Below are 22,041 nucleotides of genomic sequence, written 5' to 3'. Positions count from 1 at the left end.
CATTTTGTATTCTTTAATCAATATTCGACTTCAAACACATTTGTTTTGAAAATCCTTGCAGAAATGGTAATACCGATGAGTGATCGTCAAGTTGCCTACTTCACAAACTACAATATACCCATGCATGAACATCTTTTAAACAAAGGAGAGGAAATATTTTTGTATTAAAGGGATCCAGGAACTTTGTCTCAGATTCTGAAACAAAATCCTTGATTTAGCTCATGCTGCAATGATGATTAATAATCTTTAGGTCAGTCAGGAAACGCATGACTTTTACTAGCCAATCATCTGTCTGATTATCAAGATATTTATGATTGGAAATCGAAACCAAATTTTGTGTTTTTCTAATGGTTTTCATAACACTACAGTCTATTGGGGAAAATGAGTATGGTAAAGCCGGTCACTCAAAGATTTTTTACTTCTTTGAGTCACTTCATGATCATTTTGAAGCACAATTTTTTTAGGGCTTCAATATAACATCATATCACAGACTCCTTTAACGATGCCTTTAAACAACTTTGTCAACTTCTTCAAAGTCCCATTAAACTTTCTGCTCTGTGTTGATTCCAGGGGGCAATCTGATGGACCAGCGTCAGCAGCAGCAGCTTCAGAACCTTCAGAAGCTCATGAGCAACCCCAGCCAGCCCGGTGGGGGTGGGATGGCTCCGGGCTCTGGTGGCATGCATCAGTCTCAGCAGGCAGGGCAAACGCAGCAGTCCCAACAACAACCTTCCCAGATGCCCGGCCACTACCAGGGAGGGGCAGTCGGAGGTAGGTAGGGGTTAAGCTCCTTATGGTCCCCATGGAAGACCAGCGGCATCATAACGATACCGCTGAATATGGGCGATCCAGCCATTTATTTTATTTTGTAATTCATAATTCTATTTCTTATTATTTTACTGAATGCATGATGTCTTTTTATATGGATTTTTTTGTTTTTTTGTATTTTCAATTGGAGGGGCTGCATAATTAACCAATGCAGATTCCAAGTGATGATATTTTGCATGTAATGTGAGGAGAATTGACCCATACATGAGTGTAAAGGTACTCCAAGTTTTTCAACTTGTTTGAATGTGTTATTTAGTTGGACAGATTAAACAGTCTTGAGGTCATTTTTCCTAACTTCATCTCGATACAGATACCATTGCATAATATCCGACTCGAAAATTCATGATCCCACTTTGAAGTTTAAGAATAGAAACATGCATTTCTATGCGAAAACCATTTTACACAATATGAAAAGTTGGCTTTTGAAACTACCTACAGCAATTATAGTATTAAAAATTGTAGAAAATATGAATGACACTTGTTCACCGATTGGTGATAGTTATATTTGTATGTGATGTGGATTTCCAAATTATTATCATTATTTTCTTGTCATTTCCAGGAATGCAACAAACTGGCTTTCCAGGTCCTCCGGGAGGGGGTGGAAACATGACCCCTCAGCCCCAGACTGGCGGCATGCCCGTGGGTCCCCAGGGGGGTCCAAACCAGATGCACGGCATGCAGCAGCAGGGTGGGGGCCAGATGGGCATGCCCCAGAACAACATGTCCCAGAACAACATGATGCCGCAGCAACAGATGAACCAGATGGTAAGACCACAGCAGAACTTTCAGGTAAGTCCTGGTCCTACTCACTCAAGACCAACTCTATTTCCACATCTTGTTTTACTCTCACAAAACCAAGTCCATTTCCACATCTGGTCCTACTCACCCAAGACCAAGTCCATTTCTACATATGGTCCTACTCACCAAAGACCAAGTCCATTTCCACATCTGTTCTTACTCGCCCAAGACCGAGTCCATTTCCACATTTGGTCCTGCTCGCCCAAGACCAAGTCCATTTCCAGTAGGGTCAGTTTGCTGTGTCCTGTATTAAAGAACAAGGCTTTTTTCTTCTCCTTTTTTTTAAACACTATGTTAGCAAAGATGAAGGTTATAACCTTTTGGTTTAGACACATAGACCAACAAGGCAACCCTAGACTAAATGCTCTGATAATTTTGGCGATGTAAATGTGACTGTACCCATGAAATGTTGAAACAATCCCTGTAAAAAATGAATTAGATCCAAATTTCATTTATTCATTTGCTTTTAGATTGTCATCATTTTAGACTCGTGATAAATGCCATTGTTTTGCTGAAATGTCTATCCATGTCATGACAAAATAAATTGAACATATTTTTGTCAGTCATTTCTCTGTTACAAATCAGGAAACTCAACCATATTTCAGATTAAGACCAGACATAAATCTCACAAATGCAATACAACCTTTCACGGTTACAAGAGTGTGCAAGCGCTGACATTAAATTACAAGTAAACAAAGTTGTTCACTCGTAATTTTAAATGGCGCCGATGTCAATATGATGTGAGCGCACAGCGTAGGCAGTGATGCAACAATACATGCGCATCTGAAAACATTGATGATGCAATGTTTACTCGCAAATTAAAGTGGCGGCCTTAACCGTGAAAGGGTGTATTGTGTTTTTATCACAATGTGTTTAACAACCTTTAATGTGTTCTTAAGGATACTATGTCCCTTTTGCAGCCAACATAAAATTCTGTAGAACTTTGCATGAATTATGAATATGTCATGTATGTCCTATCTGTGAAATTCAAACATTAGCAGTGTCCTAATATTCAAATTATGCAAGGAAACCAGTTTACTTGCTAGACTTCATTTGAGAGACTGACTGGCTTTTTTTCATCTTTGGTATTAACATACATAAAATGAGCTGTAAAGGGTACATGAGCATTTGTCTACATCAATAACCCACTTCTAGTAATGGCCAAAATTAAACTGATTGAATTTTTGCACAGCATAAAACGTACGACCATCCGGTACAATGGTACAAGCCCCCCCCCCCCCCCCCCCCCCCACCCCTACGGACGTTATATATTAGTATTATCTTTCAAATGCTGTTAGAATTTAACCTAGAATTTAACCTTTTCAATTTTTGGGCCTGCAAATGGGACATAGTACCTTTAAAGGGAAACCTATGAATGTAGACTCCAATTATTAAAACGACATTAGTGGAGGTCTGAATTGTATTATACTTTGCTTGTGGCTTAGACATAGTCCGTTCGTCTTGTATTGCTTGTACATGTATGCATCTGTAATCATTGTTTTGTTGTGTTGGTAGAATACTATGGTGATGCAGGGCCAAAAGCCCCAGGCCCCGATCCCGCCCCGGGCTCAAGTACCCCGCTCTTACCCGGTTCAGTCCACCCCGCCCATACAGGTAAGAATGGTGGTAGTAATGTGTGTTGGTATCGGCCGGACACTTTACTGATCTCTCTGCGATCCCGTCAAGGGTTCTATGACACATGCTCCGTCAACAGTTTCTCCGATGTCATTTTGTAGACCTAACCAAATTCTTTTCCTCGACACTAACCCTAACCTTGACCATAAACCTAACACTGACCCTAACCCCGATCTCAAGTACTCTGCTCCACCCTACATTTAGGTACGAGCAAGTATAGAGTGTCACACCTAGAAGTTTAATGGGTGTTGTTATCATCAGGTTCCTTTAATAACTGTCTATAATCCTTACAAGGAATCCATGACACATGCTCCGGCTAAGGCGCGTACGCAGGGGGGGGGGGGGGGGGTTAGGGGTTGAACCCCCCCTTTTTGATTTTTTATGTGTGTATTTTGGAGGAAAACCCCCCCCCCCCCCTTTGTTTGTTTTTTAAATTTAAATTAAAAAAAAAAAAATTATACCAATGGCTGACCTAAAAAGGTTGACCTTACCCCCCCCCCCCTCCCCCCAAAGGAGCAACATGTCAAATTTTCAAATTTCAAGACCAAAAAAGTGTCCCCTCTTACCCCCCCCCCCCCCTTTTCAGCGACTGTCCCTTACCCCCCCCCCCGCTTATTCAGCGGCTGGCTGAGTCGTTGCGAAATTTTCGGCCCGATTTTAAAATGTTAAACCCCCCCCCCCCTTGAAAAAATCCTGCGTACGCGCCTGCTCCGGCAACAGTCTCTCTGCCATCATTTTGTAAACCTAACCAAAGACTAAACCTAAAACCCTATACATAGCCCTGACCATAATTGTAGCGTTAACCGCAACCCTAACCCTAACCCTGATTAATTAATCATCTGTCACCTTACCCGGGTCCCTCCCTGACCATGTTATTTTGAAACATTCTGTACATATCCTACATGTTCATTAATTAATCATTCATTCAAATGTTGAGTCCTGTTTTAAACCTCATTCATTAATTTTCCTTTATATTAACTATCTTCAAACATTCCTATTAGGTAACTAGCATTTTATCGGTCTAGAATTTAATTCATATTCGTTCGCACAAACTCTTCAGACTTCACCTGTGCTAAATATGTTTCAAATGGAACCATACCCTTTACCCATTAATTAATCATTCATTCAAATGTTGAGTCCTGTTTTAAACCTCATTCATTAATTTTCCTTTATATTAACTATCTTCAAGCATTCCTATTAGGTAACTAGCATTTTATCAGTCTAGAATTTAATTCATATTTGTTCACACAAACTCTTCAGACTTCACCTGTGCTAAATATGTTTCCAATGGAACCATACCCTTTAATTGATACCTGTTGCTATTTTGTTACCATATTCACCCATCATAATATTTTTTTTTCACTGTTTACATGTATAAATTTTAATGCATGTCTAACAGTCCCCTTTGATACTAGCAATTAGTCCTTGTTTAGTCATTAGTCATTTTCAGAAAAAAAAATTATGATTCTTACACCATCTTTCTTCATATTTGCCCCATTCTAACCCCAATCGTACCCTGTCCATTCATCAATCCAAAATTTAGATTAATTCAATACTCTTTCCACTTTAACATATGGTCCCATATATTCATTTATTTGTTATTATGAACTCTGTACTGAAAGGATCTGCAAATAGTGTGTGTATATTCATGTGCATAAATATTGCAGTGTTCCTCCTTTTTGTTATAGCAGTGTTTACTTTCTTCTTACATGATTATTTTGCTGTGAATTTAAATATCAAACCAGTCTTGACCTCTAGCTTTGCTAACATGTTAATTCATTTAACCTCTATTTCATTCTTACAGCCATCTTTTTAGAAGTGATTGATTTGTGCAATTGTTAACTGTCTTGACAAGTGTTGCAAAAGGTTTCATTTCAAGCTAGAATATTCATATAGAGCTTGTTTTTCAGAATGATTTCTCCATCTGTCATTCATCACTGTCTACTCACATCACTATATTTTTAACCTTTAACAATCTACACTTTTCAACCCAGCATATAATAGCCTTAGGTGTTGGGTATGACAATACTAAATGGTAACATGCAGGGTTTTTTCTACAATATAACTTTCATAGTCTTATTTTCTCAACCGAAAGTTTCCATTGAAAGAGGTTTCAAGTTTATTTTGTATTGTAATTAAACAGCGTTTAAAGTAAATTCTCAAGAATATGCACTTTTTGGAAAGACTGCTAAAGAAATTGATCATTGTATCTTTTATGATATATGTAAATGTGCGACAAATTACACAAACCTAATTGGGTCCAATCACTGAGAACTCTAATATTAAATAACAAAACTGTTCATTTTTTCCTGTTTTATGTAGCCAAAGGTTACTTTTTGATATGTGTAATACATTAAGTTTCTGCAAATGTTTAGTTTGGCCAAATTTCAATAATTAAAATAAGAACACCAGTAATTATTGATACTTTGTTTGATGGAACACTCAGAAGATGTACAATGATGGAGTTGAAGCAATAATAGGTGTAACCCATGAGAACTAACCCTAACATTACCAGTAGATCAAATGGGATGAAAACTAGGGACAATAGGCCAGTTCACACGCAAAGTAAAACTGAGGTTTGAATCGTGATTCAAATCTCACCTTTTTTTGTGCCCATTCGTTTTGTACTCATTCACATATTTGATATATGACCTTAATTTTGTCGCTACATGTATGTCGAAGTTGATCACATATTGTTCTTTAAATAGGCAGCAATAATACATTTTTTTCTTCATTGCTACATTATTGAAATAAACTGTAATGTCTCTGAAGACAAATGTGGGTGGGAAAAGCCGAGAATGTTATCAAAAAGTTGGAAAATTTTCAATTTTGATTTTAAAAATAATTTTGAATTCCTCAATGTGTTGCCAATTTAAGGATTTTAAAGCTTATTTTCATTTTTGAAATTCTTGGTATCAAACGCAATATGGTCTTGAAACAAAAATTGATGCAGAAAATTCTGCCCTTTCTACTCGTGCATCTGGCATATTTATTAAGGCTCTGAATCAAAAGTTATCAAGCCAAATCATAAAATGTGGAATGATTGTCGTTGGGATTTAAGGATTAAATTAAGGCCCTCCTCCATTCTAAGAATTGTTTTGTGTGTGAACAAGCCTATTGACATGTAAACGATTGATGCCTGACCCAAGACGTCAACTAGTAGAAGCCTATTAACCGCAATCACTATTTAATCTGCTGCTTTATACCCCCGCAGTCCAGGGCACCTATGTCTCCTTATGGTGGCTATCCCTACATGATGTCCCCTCAGGTGTGTAACTAGTCATGTTTTAACCAGTTAACTATTTAACCCATTCACCATTGCTAGTCAACTGCAGGTTCGTATCGAATCTAGTCAGCCTGTGTATATAGTTGTTGAAAATCATGGATACCATGCGGTTTAATGTCTTGTCAGGTCTTGTTTCATTATTTTTTATTTTTGGTCTGATCGTAATGTAAGTAGAAATAGCACGGACTCCTCATTTCCCCCCTCCCCACCACACCCCCATATTGTTATGAATTAATGTAATAGTAATCATGATCATGATACCTAACCTCAGCTTGCTGCCCACCCTCATGATGACCATATAAGTATAATCATTTTTTAATATTTTTAATATAAGCAATGTTGTCATGCACAAGTTAGTGCCTGTTAGTAGATTGACATGGTTTTCCCCTGCATGTAACCCCCCTCCACCCTCCCCTCCCCCATCAGCCCATCCTCACACACATAACTATAGATGCATCGTTCATCTATCTAACCATTACAACATATGATAGTACCATGCTTTGCTATTGTGTCCCATGCACTGATATAATAAATATTAAATAGTATTCAATTTTAATGGTAAATATGCAATTAAAATGATCATTTTAGGATGTGTTCAAGTGTTATGCACACATATAGATAAGCACTCTTACATTTGATATAAACTTCAGATTTAGTGATATAAAGAGGTAGTAAATTAAGCCATTTTTAATGTGAAAATGACGAAATGATAGTGAAGATAACAATTAAATAAAATCATACCTATCACGATCAGAAAGTCATGTCAATGGAATTACACTATTCTAAAGCATTGTCACCGCCATTGCAATTTTGCCCTCTATAAAATATACATAGTACCCATATTCCAGTTGAATTCATGAGTCATATTAGTTTGTGGAATGGATTGTCATGAAATGGAATGTTCTTTGGTTCATTCATATCACGTATCATGTTTGTATGAATGTTTCATGAGTAAACCACAAGAATGCTGCCCAGCGAGTAAATATATAGTGCACATATGTTGAGGCATGAAATTATTCTAAATATAGGGCAACGGGTAGACATTACTTTTAAGTGTACTTATTGCAAGAATGGATGAAAGTTTGTCCACTCTGTGAATGTTTTATGTAGAAATGTTAATTGTATTATGAGAGGTGTAACTCCAACTCTTCACATTGAAAAAATATATTGAAGTCCTAGGTAGTCAAAAGCATGGATAATTACTGTCTTTTGTGCAATTCATCATGGATCTAGTCCTGAATATGGAGTATTATTTGTATTTTTTCACAGCTATTAAGATTTTTTTTTCTTTCTTGAAAATGAAAACCTTTTGAAATACATTTTAAATTAGAGTTATTCATAAATCCATTTTCAGATATTGTTAAGATATCAGAATCATCTAATGAACTGCTTACCATGTAACTTGAAAGAGCAACATATCTAAGTTTGCTAAAGAGATGTAGAAAACACGTTATGTATTTGAACAAATTTTTAAAAAGGTAACGCCATGCAAGTTATTTTTGTTAATGCACAATTTGCAAACAATCCTACAAAATGATTTTATATCATTATATGTTCAACGATATATAAAGTAATTAAACAGGCTTGAAAAAATGTTCAATATTATTTTAACTTCGGCTGAAATAATGTTATGTTACTTGATGACAACATCATTTATTTTCTTTCCTAACTTAATTCTTGCTTTGTTCATAGTCTCACCTTAAGTATTTCTTTCAATATGATTTTTCTTTTTTGTTGTGATTTTGTTTTACTCCTTTCTGCCTTATTTTTTTACTGCAATCCTTTTCAAACTTGTTTAAGCACTTCAAAGCTAAGTTAATGAAGTGTCTCATCTCGTAATAATTACATGTCCAACGATTTCTTGGTCAGATTTACTTCTCTTAAATGGTTTCGATTTTTATTATTTGTGCGTTCTACGTTAGTGTAAATTTCACTTTCACTGTATCAAACAGCACTGCATCACTAGTGTATGTTGCACCTTGTCACTGCATGCTGCACTTTTCTGCAGATTTTGACATTGAATCAATTCTTATTTTAGTCTCTTTGATCAAACTGTTTCACATTTTCTCATGTTCAGTGCATGTCACAACATTTGTACAAGACTTGTTGTATTTATTCTTATTGTATTTTTACAGGTTGCCTTCTTTTTAGTGTAGTGTAAATAATAATAATAATAATAATAGCCTAATAGTCCACTCCAAATTTTATTAAACCGAAACGGAAATTCTTTTTGCCCAATTGATCATGAGCCCGGCAGCCACTGAGCAGCGCCAGATCGACGTTGCTCTATCCCTTATTGTTGAACGCCAAACAAGGTGGCAACAACTCCCATCTTTTAACGTCTTTTGGTATGAGGCGGCCGGGGTTCGAACCCACGACCTCCCGGTTGTGAGGTGGACGCTCTACTGACTGAGCCAATACTCCGGTACAAAAAATGAAAAAATAAAAGCTAGTGATATTTAAAGTAACAGATTTACAGTACCAGTTTTAGCCTTGATGTGCACTATTTTTTTTCTCCAGAAGTCCCTTATTGGGGCCTTATATAAAAAATAAGAAACCACATTACTTATAGAGACCATCCATTTAAGGTGCACACAAATAAATAATCACTATGAGAAATGTTCATTTAATATTTATCTTTCTTGTTAGTTTTTAACATCATGTGGTGCATGTGAAACTATTAATCTTAATATCACGCAACCACCCTTGGTAAAATATCATCCAATGCTAAACTTCATCATAGTAAATCCACCATTTTACAGTGCACACAAGTTTATAATCACTATAAGAAATGGGCAGAATATTCTTTTAGATGTGAAAATGGATTGTGAAGCTTTTAGTACCCTATGAGTTTTTAACATCATGTTGTGCATGGGAACTAATAATATTAATATCACTCAACTACCATCTGAAGAATAATATTATCCAATGCTAAACTTCATCATACATCCACTATTTTTGTGTTTGTTCTAATGCACTACTGTAAACGTAGAAATATTTGCGGTACATTCATTTTTCGCGGATTTCGTGCTAAGATCGCCAAGTTCATATTTTAGAACTCGCGGAAATATAAGCATGACCTCTTATGCATGTTTTGAATGGGCTGAATTTAAGAACCTGTGCATATATGTTTTGGGGTCTCTCAGCGCGAAAAATTAATTATGGAAAATAACAGCCTTTACAGTAGATTCTTTAACCGTTTTTCCTTTGTGTTTGGATTTTAGTCCGTTGTGACAGATTCCCCTGTGTATAGACAGCAGCCTTCACCAGCTCAGCCGACTCAGCAAGGATCAGCTCCAGGGTAAGAGAAGATGCGGTCACCATGGTGATGATGATGGTGGTGGTAGTTGTGTAGGTGAAGTTGGGAATGGGGAAAATTGGTAGAAATTGGAGAGTCGATTCTGTCAATGTCGTGATGATGATGATATGATGATGATCTAATAATGATGACAGTAATGTCGATAATGGCATTAATGATGATGATGATGACGTTGGTACTGATGCTAGTGATAATGATGATGATGCTGACGATGGTTATGGTACTAGTAGAAGTGCTTATGGTTGTAATGATTATAAAGATGACACAAATGGTACTTGAGGTAACATGGAGAAGAAATATAGATATGATGATCAATGTGGTTGTGGATTTACACATCTGAACCATTGTCGAGATAGCATAACATGAATCCATCAGATAATCCAGATTGCTTATTCTTCTTTCCATGACAGATCCAATGCCATGCATTCCCCGGCCAGCTATTTACAACCATCACCCTCCCCTCAGGGCCTCTCCATCCCCTCCCCAGCAAGTGCAGGCTCCCAGAGAGGAGGCCCTCCCAGTGTCCCTTCCCCTAGCAGCACACTCAATACTCCAGGTGAGAGGGGTGGTCAGCATTGTTATGTGTGAGGTTATTCCTTTTAGTAGTGTAATGTAGCTCCAGGGAAGAGCAACAAAATTTCACATGAACCTGATATAATTGATTTTTCTTCCCATGCTGCTTTGCATTTTCTGTTGTTACTAAATGTTCCTTCTTCCTACCATTTTATTTTCTTTGCTGCCCTTTTCTCCCAATTTCGTTCGAATAAATTTTGCTAAAGGGTTCAGGTTCATGAAAGTTTATTAAATAAGTGAATAACAACTGATACTACACCAAATTTTTGCAAATTTCTGAAATTTTTCATATTGTGAACATTTCTGGTTCGTCAGTAGATATACATCCTTTGCTATCCTCTGCAGGTAACCCAGCATCAGTGGGGAGCATCAACCCCAGCCCCGGGGGAGGGATGCGAGGTGGACCGGGGTCCAACCAGGGCCAGGCGGAGCTGATTGCCTACCAGGAGAAGATGAGGTTCCTCTCAAAGTACATTGAACCCTTGAAGAAGACCATCCTGGCCAACAGCAACAGAGAGGAGTCCGGTAAGAGTGGGTTATTCTGGTATCTCATTGCACCGAGGCCCTGTTTTCATTAAACTTGTTATCAGTGACCAATTAAAGTTCTCTGTTATATGCTACTAAAATCCTCACTTCTGATTGGTTATCAGCAGATTTGTCACTGATTTTTATCATTTGTCATTGAAAAGAGGTTTTGTGAAACGCCCCCAGGCCCCTTTTTCATAAAATCAAATGCAACAATTTCAGTAGCTTATAACAGTTATTGTAACGTGTTACTGACATTGATTTAATCCCTGCATTGGATTGAACTGAATAACATGGACCAATAGGCTCAGTTGACTTGTATGTAGCAATGTGTTTACTCCTTGACCGAAAAAATTGAGAACATTCATAGAACAGGTTATACTTTCAAACCTGCTTAGAAAGACCACCTGTCTACCATATATATTGTTTCCCTTGAAAATGGTTTCTCATTTAAATATGTACTATAGGCACCTGTACATGTACATTTCAAGTTTCAAGTTTCAAGTTTTATTTATCTTTCTTTCATAACACACTTTACAAATATGACATGAATATAACAAGTTTACAGAATATGGCGTTAACAAAAGAAAGATGAGGTGACCTTGGTTGAAAGCAAGGCTTGTGGATTTAAGGTCCCTCATGAGTAGCTTATGAATAAAAGAACAAAACTCGTCAGATAAGAATAATGCGTACATTTAAGTGCTGACAAACTAAACTAACTAAACAACTGATAAAATATAAACATAAATAAGTATAATAAAATAAAATCTACTGACTACTAAATAATGGCTATAAACAAAAGAAACAGGAAAATACAACGAGCAACAGGACTGAAACACAGACAAAAACAAAAAAAGACAGACAGATGAATAGATGTGAGAGATGGGACTAGAATTATGCTGACCTATATAGTAATTAATTTTCTTAAATATTGATCACAACTATAAATCTAGACGATATCGACTCAAATATAGTAACTTCAGTTTGCGCTTAAATACATAAATACTGACTGATTGCGCTATTCTTGGTTCAAGGGAATTCCAAAACCTAGGTCCAGTGGACCCCACAGTAGTAAGGGCAAATTGCGTTCTAACAAGAGGCAAGTGATATGCTTGCGCCTGACGTGTGGAATAACTATGAACTTGGTTATTTTTCTTAAATATTCTAGCCAAGGCTACTGGCAGTAGACCTGCATTCAATTCATACATTAGAGCTCCTATATATCTTCAACTTTCAAAACACTACTATTATAAAAAAGAACATCTGTATGCGCAAGATAGTGTGTATTACAAACAATTCGTATTACTCTTTTCTGTACCAGTAGTAATTTATCCATTTGATATTTGAAAGGGTTGCCCCAAGCTAGCACACCATAGTTCAAATATGGCAAAATTAAAGTTCCGTACAACATACGTAAAATATTCAGTGGGAACACAGATTTCAATTTATAAATTACACCAGTATTTCTTAACAATAATTTACAAAGTTTACTAATATGATACTTCCAATTTAAATGTTCATCAATATGCAGGCCAAGAAATTTAAATGTAGATACTCTTTCAATCTCAACACCATTGAACATTATATTTCCAGGCAATATACTCAGGGAATTACTAAAGAGCATATAATTAGTTTTTTTAAGATTTAAAGACAACTTGTTTGCATGAATCCACAAAGTCGCAAAAGAGTTTGTGGATTTTTGTGAGAGAAAAATACACTCGAGTCATCTGCAAATAAAATGAATGATAACATTTTTGCGGAAAGTTGAAAATCGTTAATATACACAATAAACAAAAGCGGGCCTAGAAGGGATCCCTGTGGGACCCCACAAGTGACGTCCCGCAAATCTGAATCAATTCCATTTAAAGTAACAAACTATTTCCTATTTGTTAAGTAGCTTCTAAACCAATCTAATGCTATTCCCCTTACACCATAATGGCACAGTTTATCGATTAAAATATAATGATTTACAGTATCAAACGCTTTAGAGTAGTCTAAGAAGACACCAACTGTATGCATGTGTGCATCTAAGGCACTGGATATCTTATCAACCAAATGTAGAATAGCATGAGTGGTAGTGTGTTTTTCACGAAAACCAAACTGAAAATTAGACAAAATGTTAGCATTCATCATAAATGTTATCGTCCGAGTATACATTAGCTTCTCAAGAATTTTAGAAAAGGAATTTAACAAAGAAATAGGACGATAATTATTCAAGATAAGGGCATCACCCTTTTTAAAAACGGGCACAACCTTTGCAATTTTCATTTTCATGGGTACAACACCAGTGGTCATTGATAGATTAAATATATGTACGAGGGGTTGTACAATACCATCAATTACATTTTTTATCAACTCATTTGTTATAAAGTCACAACCTGGACTTTTCTTATTCTTTAAAGAATGTACAATATCAAATAATTCTTCTACAGTCGTTGGCAATAAAAATAAGCTATTGTGATTAGGGCTTTCTAAAAAAGATTGAAATGTTTTTTGAGACTCTGGGATGACACGCGACAAATTCTGGCCAATATTACAAAAATATTCATTGAATTTATCTACAATAACTTCTGGATCATCCACTACATTCCCATCAATGTTTAATTTACTTACATCAGAAGCTTTCTGTTTTGGCTTAAAAACATTCCTAATCACTTTCCATGTCCCTTTTATATCATTATGTGTCGCCTGAAATTGAGCAAAGTAATACTGCTTCTTAGCAGCACGTAGGGTTGAAGTAAGAGTATTCCGATAAATAGTATATTTCCTATGTGAAGACTGAGATTTACTAATCTTATACTTATAGTACAACTTATTTTTCCTATTTATTGACCTCAACATAGAATTAGTGATCCATGGCAATCGAGGGGTTGTTCTACGATTTCTGGTATTACATTTACATAAAGGTAAATTTTTATCATACAGCAAAAAGAATGTATTTAAGAATTTATCATATGAGCTATCAACATCATAATCACTCAATACTTCTCTCCAATCACTTTCTAACAACTCATCTCTAAATTTAGCAATACTGGTAGGATTACTTTTTCGAACATATCTATTACTAGAAATATTACGGATATTCATACCAAAAGACATCCTTGCATATACTGGAAAATGGTCAGACAAATCTGAAATTATAATACCCGCTTCTGGTAAAGGTCGTACATTACAAAAAATGTTATCAATGAGAGTAGAAGAAGTGTCTGTAACTCTGGTAGGTTTAGTTATTAAGGGCAATAAAGAGAAAGATATAAACATGTTCAAAAAGTCACAAACGTATGCATTCTCATCGTGCTGAAGAAGATTAACATTATAATCACCCATGACAAAGACTGTTTTATGCAAAAATATTGAATTTGACAACACAGTTTGCATTTCATTTATAAACAAATTCACATTACCTTGTGGCGGCCTATAAACGACCCCAACTATAACATTCCGTCTGCCAGGAAAAAACATTTCTACAAAAACACTTTCCATTAAATCATTCATCACATTAACTTCATTTAAAACTCGGTAATTCAACTGCGTGGGGACATACAACGCGACACCTCCTCCCCTTCTATCTTGTCGATTATTCATAATTAAATTACTTCCTGGAAGAGAAAATACATTTCCTTCAGTTTCACTCGATAACCAAGTTTCAGAGATTCCTATAATCGTAGAACTGTAGCACATGTTCTGCAAAGATACATTTAATTTATCAAAGTTTGCTTGCATACTACGAACATTAAAATGTAGAAAAGAAAGCTCGTTATCACCAGAATTACCTATTTTTTGAGAGAATTGGCTTTCTGTACAATAATTACAGTGACTCGTGACAGCGTCATTGCCATCACCAAGATCATACTCTAACGAGTCTGCGCTAGATTCAAGATAGTTAAGTATATCATCATCATTTGTATTCATAATTAAAAGATTCATTCATAAAGAAAGGCAGCCTACTACGTGCAAAAGAAAAAAAAAAAAAGACCACCTGCCTATAAAGACTGATTTTCTTGTCTCCCTTGGGTGGTCTTTATAGACAGGTTTCACTTAACAATCTTTTTGATTTTTGTTGTTTTTGTAGGTGGTCTCAGTGCAACCGATGTGAATAAGATGAAGGGTCTGCTAGAGATCATTGCTAACCCCAACCCTAACAAGAGACTCACCCTACAGCAGCTCACCAAGTGTGAACAGTACCTGGAGGGCTTTGAGCAGGTGAGGAATGTACGTTCACACCGCTTCATTCTTATTCCATTCATTAGTTTAACTTTAATCCCCTTCCATATCGCCATGAACTGCTACAGATCATTGCTAATCCCAACCCTAACAAGAGACTCACTCTTCAAGTGTGAACAGTACCTGGAGGGCTTTGAGCAGGTGAGGAATGTACGTTCACACCGCTTCATTCTTATTCCATTTCATTAGTTTAACTTTAATACCCCTCCATATCGCCATGATCATATAATAAGATGAAGGATCTGCTAGAGTTCATTGCTAACCCCAACCCTAACAAGAGACTCACTCTTCAAGTGTGAATAGTACCTGGAGGGCTTTGAGCAGGTGAGGAATGTACGTTCACACTGACTCATTCTTATTCATTTCATTAGTTTAACTTTAATCCCCTTCCATATCCAGCAGCTCACCAAATGTGAGCAGTACCCGGAGGGCTTTGAGCAGGTGAGAAATCAACATTCACACCGACTCATTTTCATTCATTTCATTAGTATAACTTTAATCCCGCTCCATATAGCCATGATCATTTTCTCCTAAAAGCATTTGCTGTACTAAACACATTTTGGCTTGATTCTGATGTGTATTGAAAAGTTTGTATGATGTGCAGCATAGACAAAGAATGTTAATAGGTGTGGGGTGCAGAGAAGGGGGGGGGGGATAAAGGGAAAGTGAGAGGGAGATCGTAGTGAAAGCTAGATGAAGAGGAAGAGAGATGCAGAGAACTTACCAAATGTGAACAGTACTTGGAGGGCTTTGAGCAGGTGAGGAATGTACGTTCTCATCCCTATGGGGATTATTGGGGTGTTTGGGGTTAATGAATGTAATTTGAATCTATTTACCGTTTTATTACAGGAGAAAATGGCACTGATAAGATTTGTCAGATATGACAGTGGGTTCTATAGTGGGGTCGAAAAAGGTCAAGAATCATATATGATAATAACGAAACTGCAAAGTAGTTATGTGCGCCTTTATAATACACATCATTGTTATTCTTATACAGCAACTCGCAACCTCCAACTCAACCTCCGCTGCAGGGACATCGACAACAGCCACGTCCGCCAGCGCTACGTCGACATTGGACACGAGGATCATGGGGAAGACGAACATGTTCCAGCCTCTCCTGGATGCAGTGAAGGCCAACATTGATTCCCCTTACATCAACCACACCCTCCAGAGGACGTTCGGCCCCGCCCTGACGACCCTGCAAGGGAACCCATCCCAGTGAGTGGTCAATCCATGTAGCAGTTAGCTTGTTGTGACGTAGAGGGAGAGAGAGAGAGAGAGAAAAAGAGACCTGTTGCGAAAATTATATAGATATATCAATTGCTTTGAGAGGCCTGGCTGTTTTATAGGCTCAAGGGGATGTGCACGTCTGTGAGAGCCAACAGCCAGGCCTCGAATATTAAAGCAGTCGATTTGTCTTTTATTGACACAAAAATCTACCAAGAATTCTTACCTTATCCTTTGATTGAGTAAAGATTGGTTAAAATATCACAGGAAATCTGAAACACTGTCTGTCAATCATCGCTGGAAAGATGACTGAAAGTTACAATCATTTGGGAATCGCAGACAAAAAGCACTGTGTGGTGTCCGCGCTCGCTCAAAGACAATTTTAACACGTAAACCAATGGGGATCTCATCAAAATTTTACTATTTTCCCGGTACCCGTAATCTTTAGGGAATCTCACTCATGACTATTGACCGTTACTGGCATTGTTCGTTTCTTTACGGGAATGGCTAAAATCAAGACTCCAATTTTGACCAATCAGATGGCTAGATTTTTAAAGAGAGGTATATAATGGCTTCTATGTGATGCAATTTTCTCCTTACAACTATTGCTTTCAACCACAAAGTCATTATTTTCCATGGCTTCCGTTTCCTCATTTCAGTTTCCCATCCCCGCCTGCCAAGAAGTTGAAGACAGAGCATGACCGTAGCCCGACAACTCAGACTGCTATCCCTAACATCATCCAAGGGGAGGTGGCCCGTCTTGCCCCAAAGTTCAGAGTGAACCTTGATCCCATGTTCCACACCAGTAGCAAGGATGTCCATCTCATTTGCAGACTAGGTAAGATCATTTATATTTAAAAATCTATTATTTATAAAAAAATGTTTATTTTAAGAAATCTATTATTTATAAAAATATTTATTTTACACTCATTTTTTCTCTCTATTTGGTTCATCTCCTTGCTTTAAAGTGGGGCTTAAACTGTGAAATGTTCTCAGGTATTTGCAACTTCTGGTAAACGTTCAAAAAGGAATTTGAACAGAATCGAACACAACAGGCCAGTTTACAAACATATTCATATTTGATGCATACTTTTTAAACAAAATTTGTTCTCAACATCCTGAAAACTTGTCTGAGGCTTACCCAACATATCAACATGTAATGTATGCAGACTGGATTCCAAGTATTGCAGTTCATTCATTAATAACAGGTTAATGGAATAAATCGTCACTAGGTTCCTAGGAAAGAAACATTCGTAAATTTGAATGTGTCAGTAAACCGGTCCATTACCACCAAGTTTTCATATGTATAGATGAATCACATCTGCCAAATGAATCTCATAGACAATGTGTGTAATGAGCAAATTTGAGACGTTTCACAAAATGTTTTGGTGATGCCCATGACTGTTACCTTCTTTTAACACTGTCCCATTTTCACATAACCATGCTGGTGCATTTTCAGCAATATTCTGCTATGTTGTTGTGCACACATTGTGTGCGGGCAAGCACTGAATCCAATGACCGGGTTAATAGTATATCTGTAAAGCGCTTAGAGACATTTGTAATAAGCGCTATATAAAAATTAAATATTATTATTATTATTATTGTTAGAATTTGCCCCACAGAAACTATACCACAACTTGTAATGATTACACAATTACATTTCACAATTTCCTTTTTTTAATGAAATGTTGAAATGGAGCTTCATTACATTAATTGAAAGTTAGCTTTCATGACCTCAGGAACAATTTTGATCTTAATTTCCTCTGCTAGATGACAAGCATCTGCCGAGTGTTCCTCCAATCAACGTTGCCATACCAGAGCAGTATCCAGAACTCAGTCCAAACTATGACGTCTCGCAGCAAGAATATGGTGAGTTTAACCATCAGTTTCTCTTGATGTATGAGTAATTCTGTCTCACTCCTTCTCTTTCTGTGTCTATCTCTTTCTCTAAATTTTCTATTTTCTATCTGACCTCCACATCTGTTTCTCTCCAAACTCTTCGTCTTTTCTCTTTCTTTTACCTCTTTCTCTCTGTTCACATCTTTCTCTGTCTCTCTCTATCCCTCTCTCTCACACACATCTCTCTCTCTCTCTGTCTCTCTCTTTTTCTGTCTGTCTGTCTCTCTCTCTCTCTCAGTCTCTAAAAGTGATTTCTCTGATAAAACCTACATCCTGACAATCACTTTCTAATAACCTTCCGTTAATGTCCAATATTTAATTTCTAAATTTGAACGTGTTTGGTCATCATTCTCTCTTTCTTTCTTTCTTGCTTCTCTTTATTTCCAAAGGTCAAACCCCTTTCCTGAAGCTAGTCCAAGCGGCTCTTCAAAACCAAGTCATGCGCATGCCTGACCGCTACACGCTCACTCAGATCCTCGATGCCTGGGAGATGAGCGTGAGGAAGTCCTGCCTCAAGATGATCGCTGCAAGAGATGCAACATGAACAGATATTCTTCAGATGTACCGGCTAAAAGTTTAATGGACTGGAAGTTTTGGGGGCAGGCAGATTGGTGCTTTGTATGCCAGGACTGAGACAGGAATACTGAGAAGAGGATGTTTTATTTGCAAAAGAAGGACTGAGGTGCTATGGATTTGTGAGAAGTGGATTTGAGCTCGTTGTAACAAAGTCTTGCCTCTAGATGATCGCTGTGAGAGATGCTTCATGAGCAGATAGCTTCAGGACGTCAAGGACAAACGTGTTATGGACCGGAAAGTTAGTGAGATAGACCAGTTGATATGCATTAAGAGTAACAATCCGAATGCCAGGAAGAGGATGTCTTGTTTGATGAAGGATGAAGGTGCGTTGAATTTGGTAGACAAGAAGAGGAGCATAAGATAGGAGGTTATTCCTCAACGATTACTGCGAGAGATGCAACATGAACGCCAGCAGATGGCTCTACATGTATCCGTTCAAGGACAGAGGTTTAATGAGAAGTGACGAGAATCCTTGAGGAGGTTCCGTGGAGAGCTTAAGTTATTGCTTAAAGGAAGAACTTGCAATGAACTTGTAAGACAAGGAAGTGAACATAAGAAACTGACACCTTGAGATAACCGCTGCGGAAAGTGTGACATGAAGTCGGGGATTAGATATTGCTTTAGTTGTCTGTTGTAGGATGAACATGCAGTGAAATAGAGAGATTTTGTGATAAGAAGATGGGTTTTATATCGTAGAGGAGCAGCATGAAAGCTGAGAAAGAGATGGCATTTGTAACAAGTTTTGAAAGTGCAACGAACTGATAAGATTGTGAGATGAGAGAATGGTGTGAAGATGAGCCTCAAGATGGCCACTACTAGAGATGCAATATGGAATGCTAGGGGAAATGTAGCCTTTGCTGTGTATAAAAGACAAAAGGTGTAATGGATAAGACTGTCCTTAGACCAAGGTTGGATGTAAGGATGTCCTTCCAAAGGATGGGACTTAGAAATACATGTGTAACACAAAAGCCAGGAAAGAGAGCTTTGGGAAGGTGTTCCAAAGGCAAAGATGCCATGGCATTCCAGTCTAATAGATTGATAGATTGGTTCATACACCCTAACTCAACATCCTAAATCAAATGTAGGAACTGTTAAAGGTCAGTAGGGGAGGTGGATGATAGCCATCCAGGAGGACAGAACACCTTGAGTAACATGCCATAAGAGAGCAGAGTAGAAGGAAATGCTGGTTTGTTCTGTTCAAAGTTCTACTGAGCGAGGCGGGAACTTTTGCCTACGATTTGTTCTAAAGTGTGCAAATATCTGCAGTAGGCTGCAATCTTGTATACATTGCGAGAGAGACCCGCGGAGGTGTCCTGCCTTGTGGCTTTGCAGTCGGAGATTAGAACAGTGCTACAGAGATTAAAGCAGATAAAGATCATGTCGGGAAATATTCATTCGTGCTGGTTGTGCTATATTAGCATGTTGAATTGAATGCACATTGATTTTTTTCTTCGAACCATCATTTCTTTTAATAAAAACAAAAACAAACACTTTCAGATATTCTTAAGGTGCCTCTGAGGTCATTGGTTGCATGATTTATACAAAGATGTAACAAGGTTAAGCTACTAGACAGTACTGGCTTGGAATGCAATGTGACATGTACAAAATTGCACCAGGACACATTTATAAGAGTTATAATGCATCATGTATCCAGAAGTGAATATCAACAGGAAGTTGGAAAAACAAGGGTTTACGCACTATGTAGGGAGATAGATACCTTCTATCTCCAGAAAAAAAAGAAAAAGAAAGGGTGAAATATTCTGGATATTTCTTTAGGTTGATTATTTTTGTGGCTGCTATTCCATACCATATAACTGACTGCTAAGTATTGTATTCAGATCATGTCATTAAGTCTGATCACGTGCCTCCAAATTTGTTTTATTCATCGAGCCATCAAAGTATCGCCTTAATTGCCAAATCAATCTTCAAGCAAACTTTTGATGTCAAATCTTGTAACCATGTATTTTTTATACATTTTCATGAAAAGGTAAGAATTTGTTATAGAAATAGTATGATCAATTTGTAATACAATCTTACATGCCCCTTCCCCCTTATGCTTCGGTCACATTACCCAAAAGTAGCCTGCTCGGCGGCCGAGCGGTGAGTTTTTAACCAATTCTGCCCGGCGGCGGCCGCCCTGGCAACGCTCGTTTTTAGGGCATCGCTCGGTCGCCGCTGAAGTTTTAGAGCGGAGTTAAAATTTGGGCGGCGCCTGCTCACTTTTCACTCGCCGCCCAAAATACGCTCGGTGCCTGGGCGGTCGCCGACCGGGCACCGACCTAATCGCTAGGCGATGCCTAATTCCAGCAGCGACCAAGCAGGCTACTGATCGGTCGGTCGCTGCTCTGATTTGTGACCATAGCTTTACTTATGTTTTTCTCACCTTGTCATAATATTTGTGAATCGTGTATAAACAAACGTGTCTAACACGCTTGTTTATATTTTCTGTTTTGTATCACCTTTCTTCATATGTTCAGTTTAAACTCGTTATTAAGAGCTCCGATATCAGCGGTTGATATTCATTTTATTTATTTATTTATTTCCACCCTGAAATGCCAAGATGCCTAAGATAGATTAATTTTCATGGTCCCAATGTATCCACTGTATTCCTTTTTCTTCTTTTTTAAAATCTGAAGTAATAAAGTTAGTGGAAATCACTAAGAAATGAATTTCATCTCATTTAAGAACAGATTTAACACTCAAAACGTAAAGGGTATAAAAACTGATCTGAAATTAAAAATAACAAAAACAAATGTTATTTGTTGCATGATTTAAGAATTAAATTCTTTTTACTACAAGTCACTACATTTGTGTGTTATGCGTGTTGCTTTTGGACATTTTGTATCTATTTAAATTGTGATTCAGTGCTTAATTGAATTAATGGACTTGGACATTGTAGCAACAAGGTCTTTGGTAAAAACAGGAAAGGTGTATTGTCTGTCAACATTTTTTGGATAGAATTGCTGGAGTGAAAGAAAGATATAGGGAAAGAAGGAGGGAAAGATGGGGAGAGAGAGGAAAGAGATGGATAGAGTGAAAGAGGGATGGGAGAGAGAAAGAAAGAGAGAGGAGAGGGGCAGAGAGAGTGCAGATGGAAAACTAGAAAGGGAGAGAGAGAGAGGGGGTGGGACAGGGGAGACGATGAAAAGGG

The 22,041-nt window shown here is 37.4% G+C and overlaps 1 protein-coding gene across 3 annotated transcripts in view; it reads left to right on the top strand.

The window, feature by feature from the left end:
* Positions 1-18,940, top strand: part of LOC593223 (mediator of RNA polymerase II transcription subunit 15) — a 29,710-nt gene extending 10,770 nt beyond the window's left edge. Inside the window, exons 6-17 of one of the 3 annotated variants that reach the window (XM_030975706.1) lie at positions 571-771; positions 1,388-1,617; positions 3,142-3,240; positions 6,476-6,529; positions 9,772-9,848; positions 10,277-10,422; positions 10,785-10,964; positions 15,037-15,167; positions 16,186-16,406; positions 17,075-17,253; positions 18,186-18,284; positions 18,704-18,940. In XM_030975706.1, the coding sequence (XP_030831566.1) occupies positions 571-771; positions 1,388-1,617; positions 3,142-3,240; positions 6,476-6,529; positions 9,772-9,848; positions 10,277-10,422; positions 10,785-10,964; positions 15,037-15,167; positions 16,186-16,406; positions 17,075-17,253; positions 18,186-18,284; positions 18,704-18,858 (1,772 nt within the window). In that variant the 3' untranslated portion in view covers positions 18,859-18,940. Of the gene's footprint in view, positions 1-570; positions 772-1,387; positions 1,618-3,141; positions 3,241-6,475; positions 6,530-9,771; positions 9,849-10,276; positions 10,423-10,784; positions 10,965-15,036; positions 15,177-16,185; positions 16,407-17,074; positions 17,254-18,185; positions 18,285-18,703 lie in introns of all 3 variants that reach the window. The other 2 variants (XM_030975699.1, XM_030975713.1) reach the window with 2 other exon arrangements.
* The last annotated feature ends 3,101 nt before the right edge of the window (positions 18,941-22,041 follow it).

This window comes from Strongylocentrotus purpuratus, unplaced genomic scaffold (assembly GCF_000002235.5).
Source record: "Strongylocentrotus purpuratus isolate Spur 01 unplaced genomic scaffold, Spur_5.0 spur5_contig_867, whole genome shotgun sequence".
NCBI lineage: Eukaryota > Metazoa > Echinodermata > Echinoidea > Camarodonta > Strongylocentrotidae > Strongylocentrotus > Strongylocentrotus purpuratus.
Note: the sequence above shows the minus strand (reverse complement) of the source record. Positions and strands in the feature narration are given on the sequence as shown.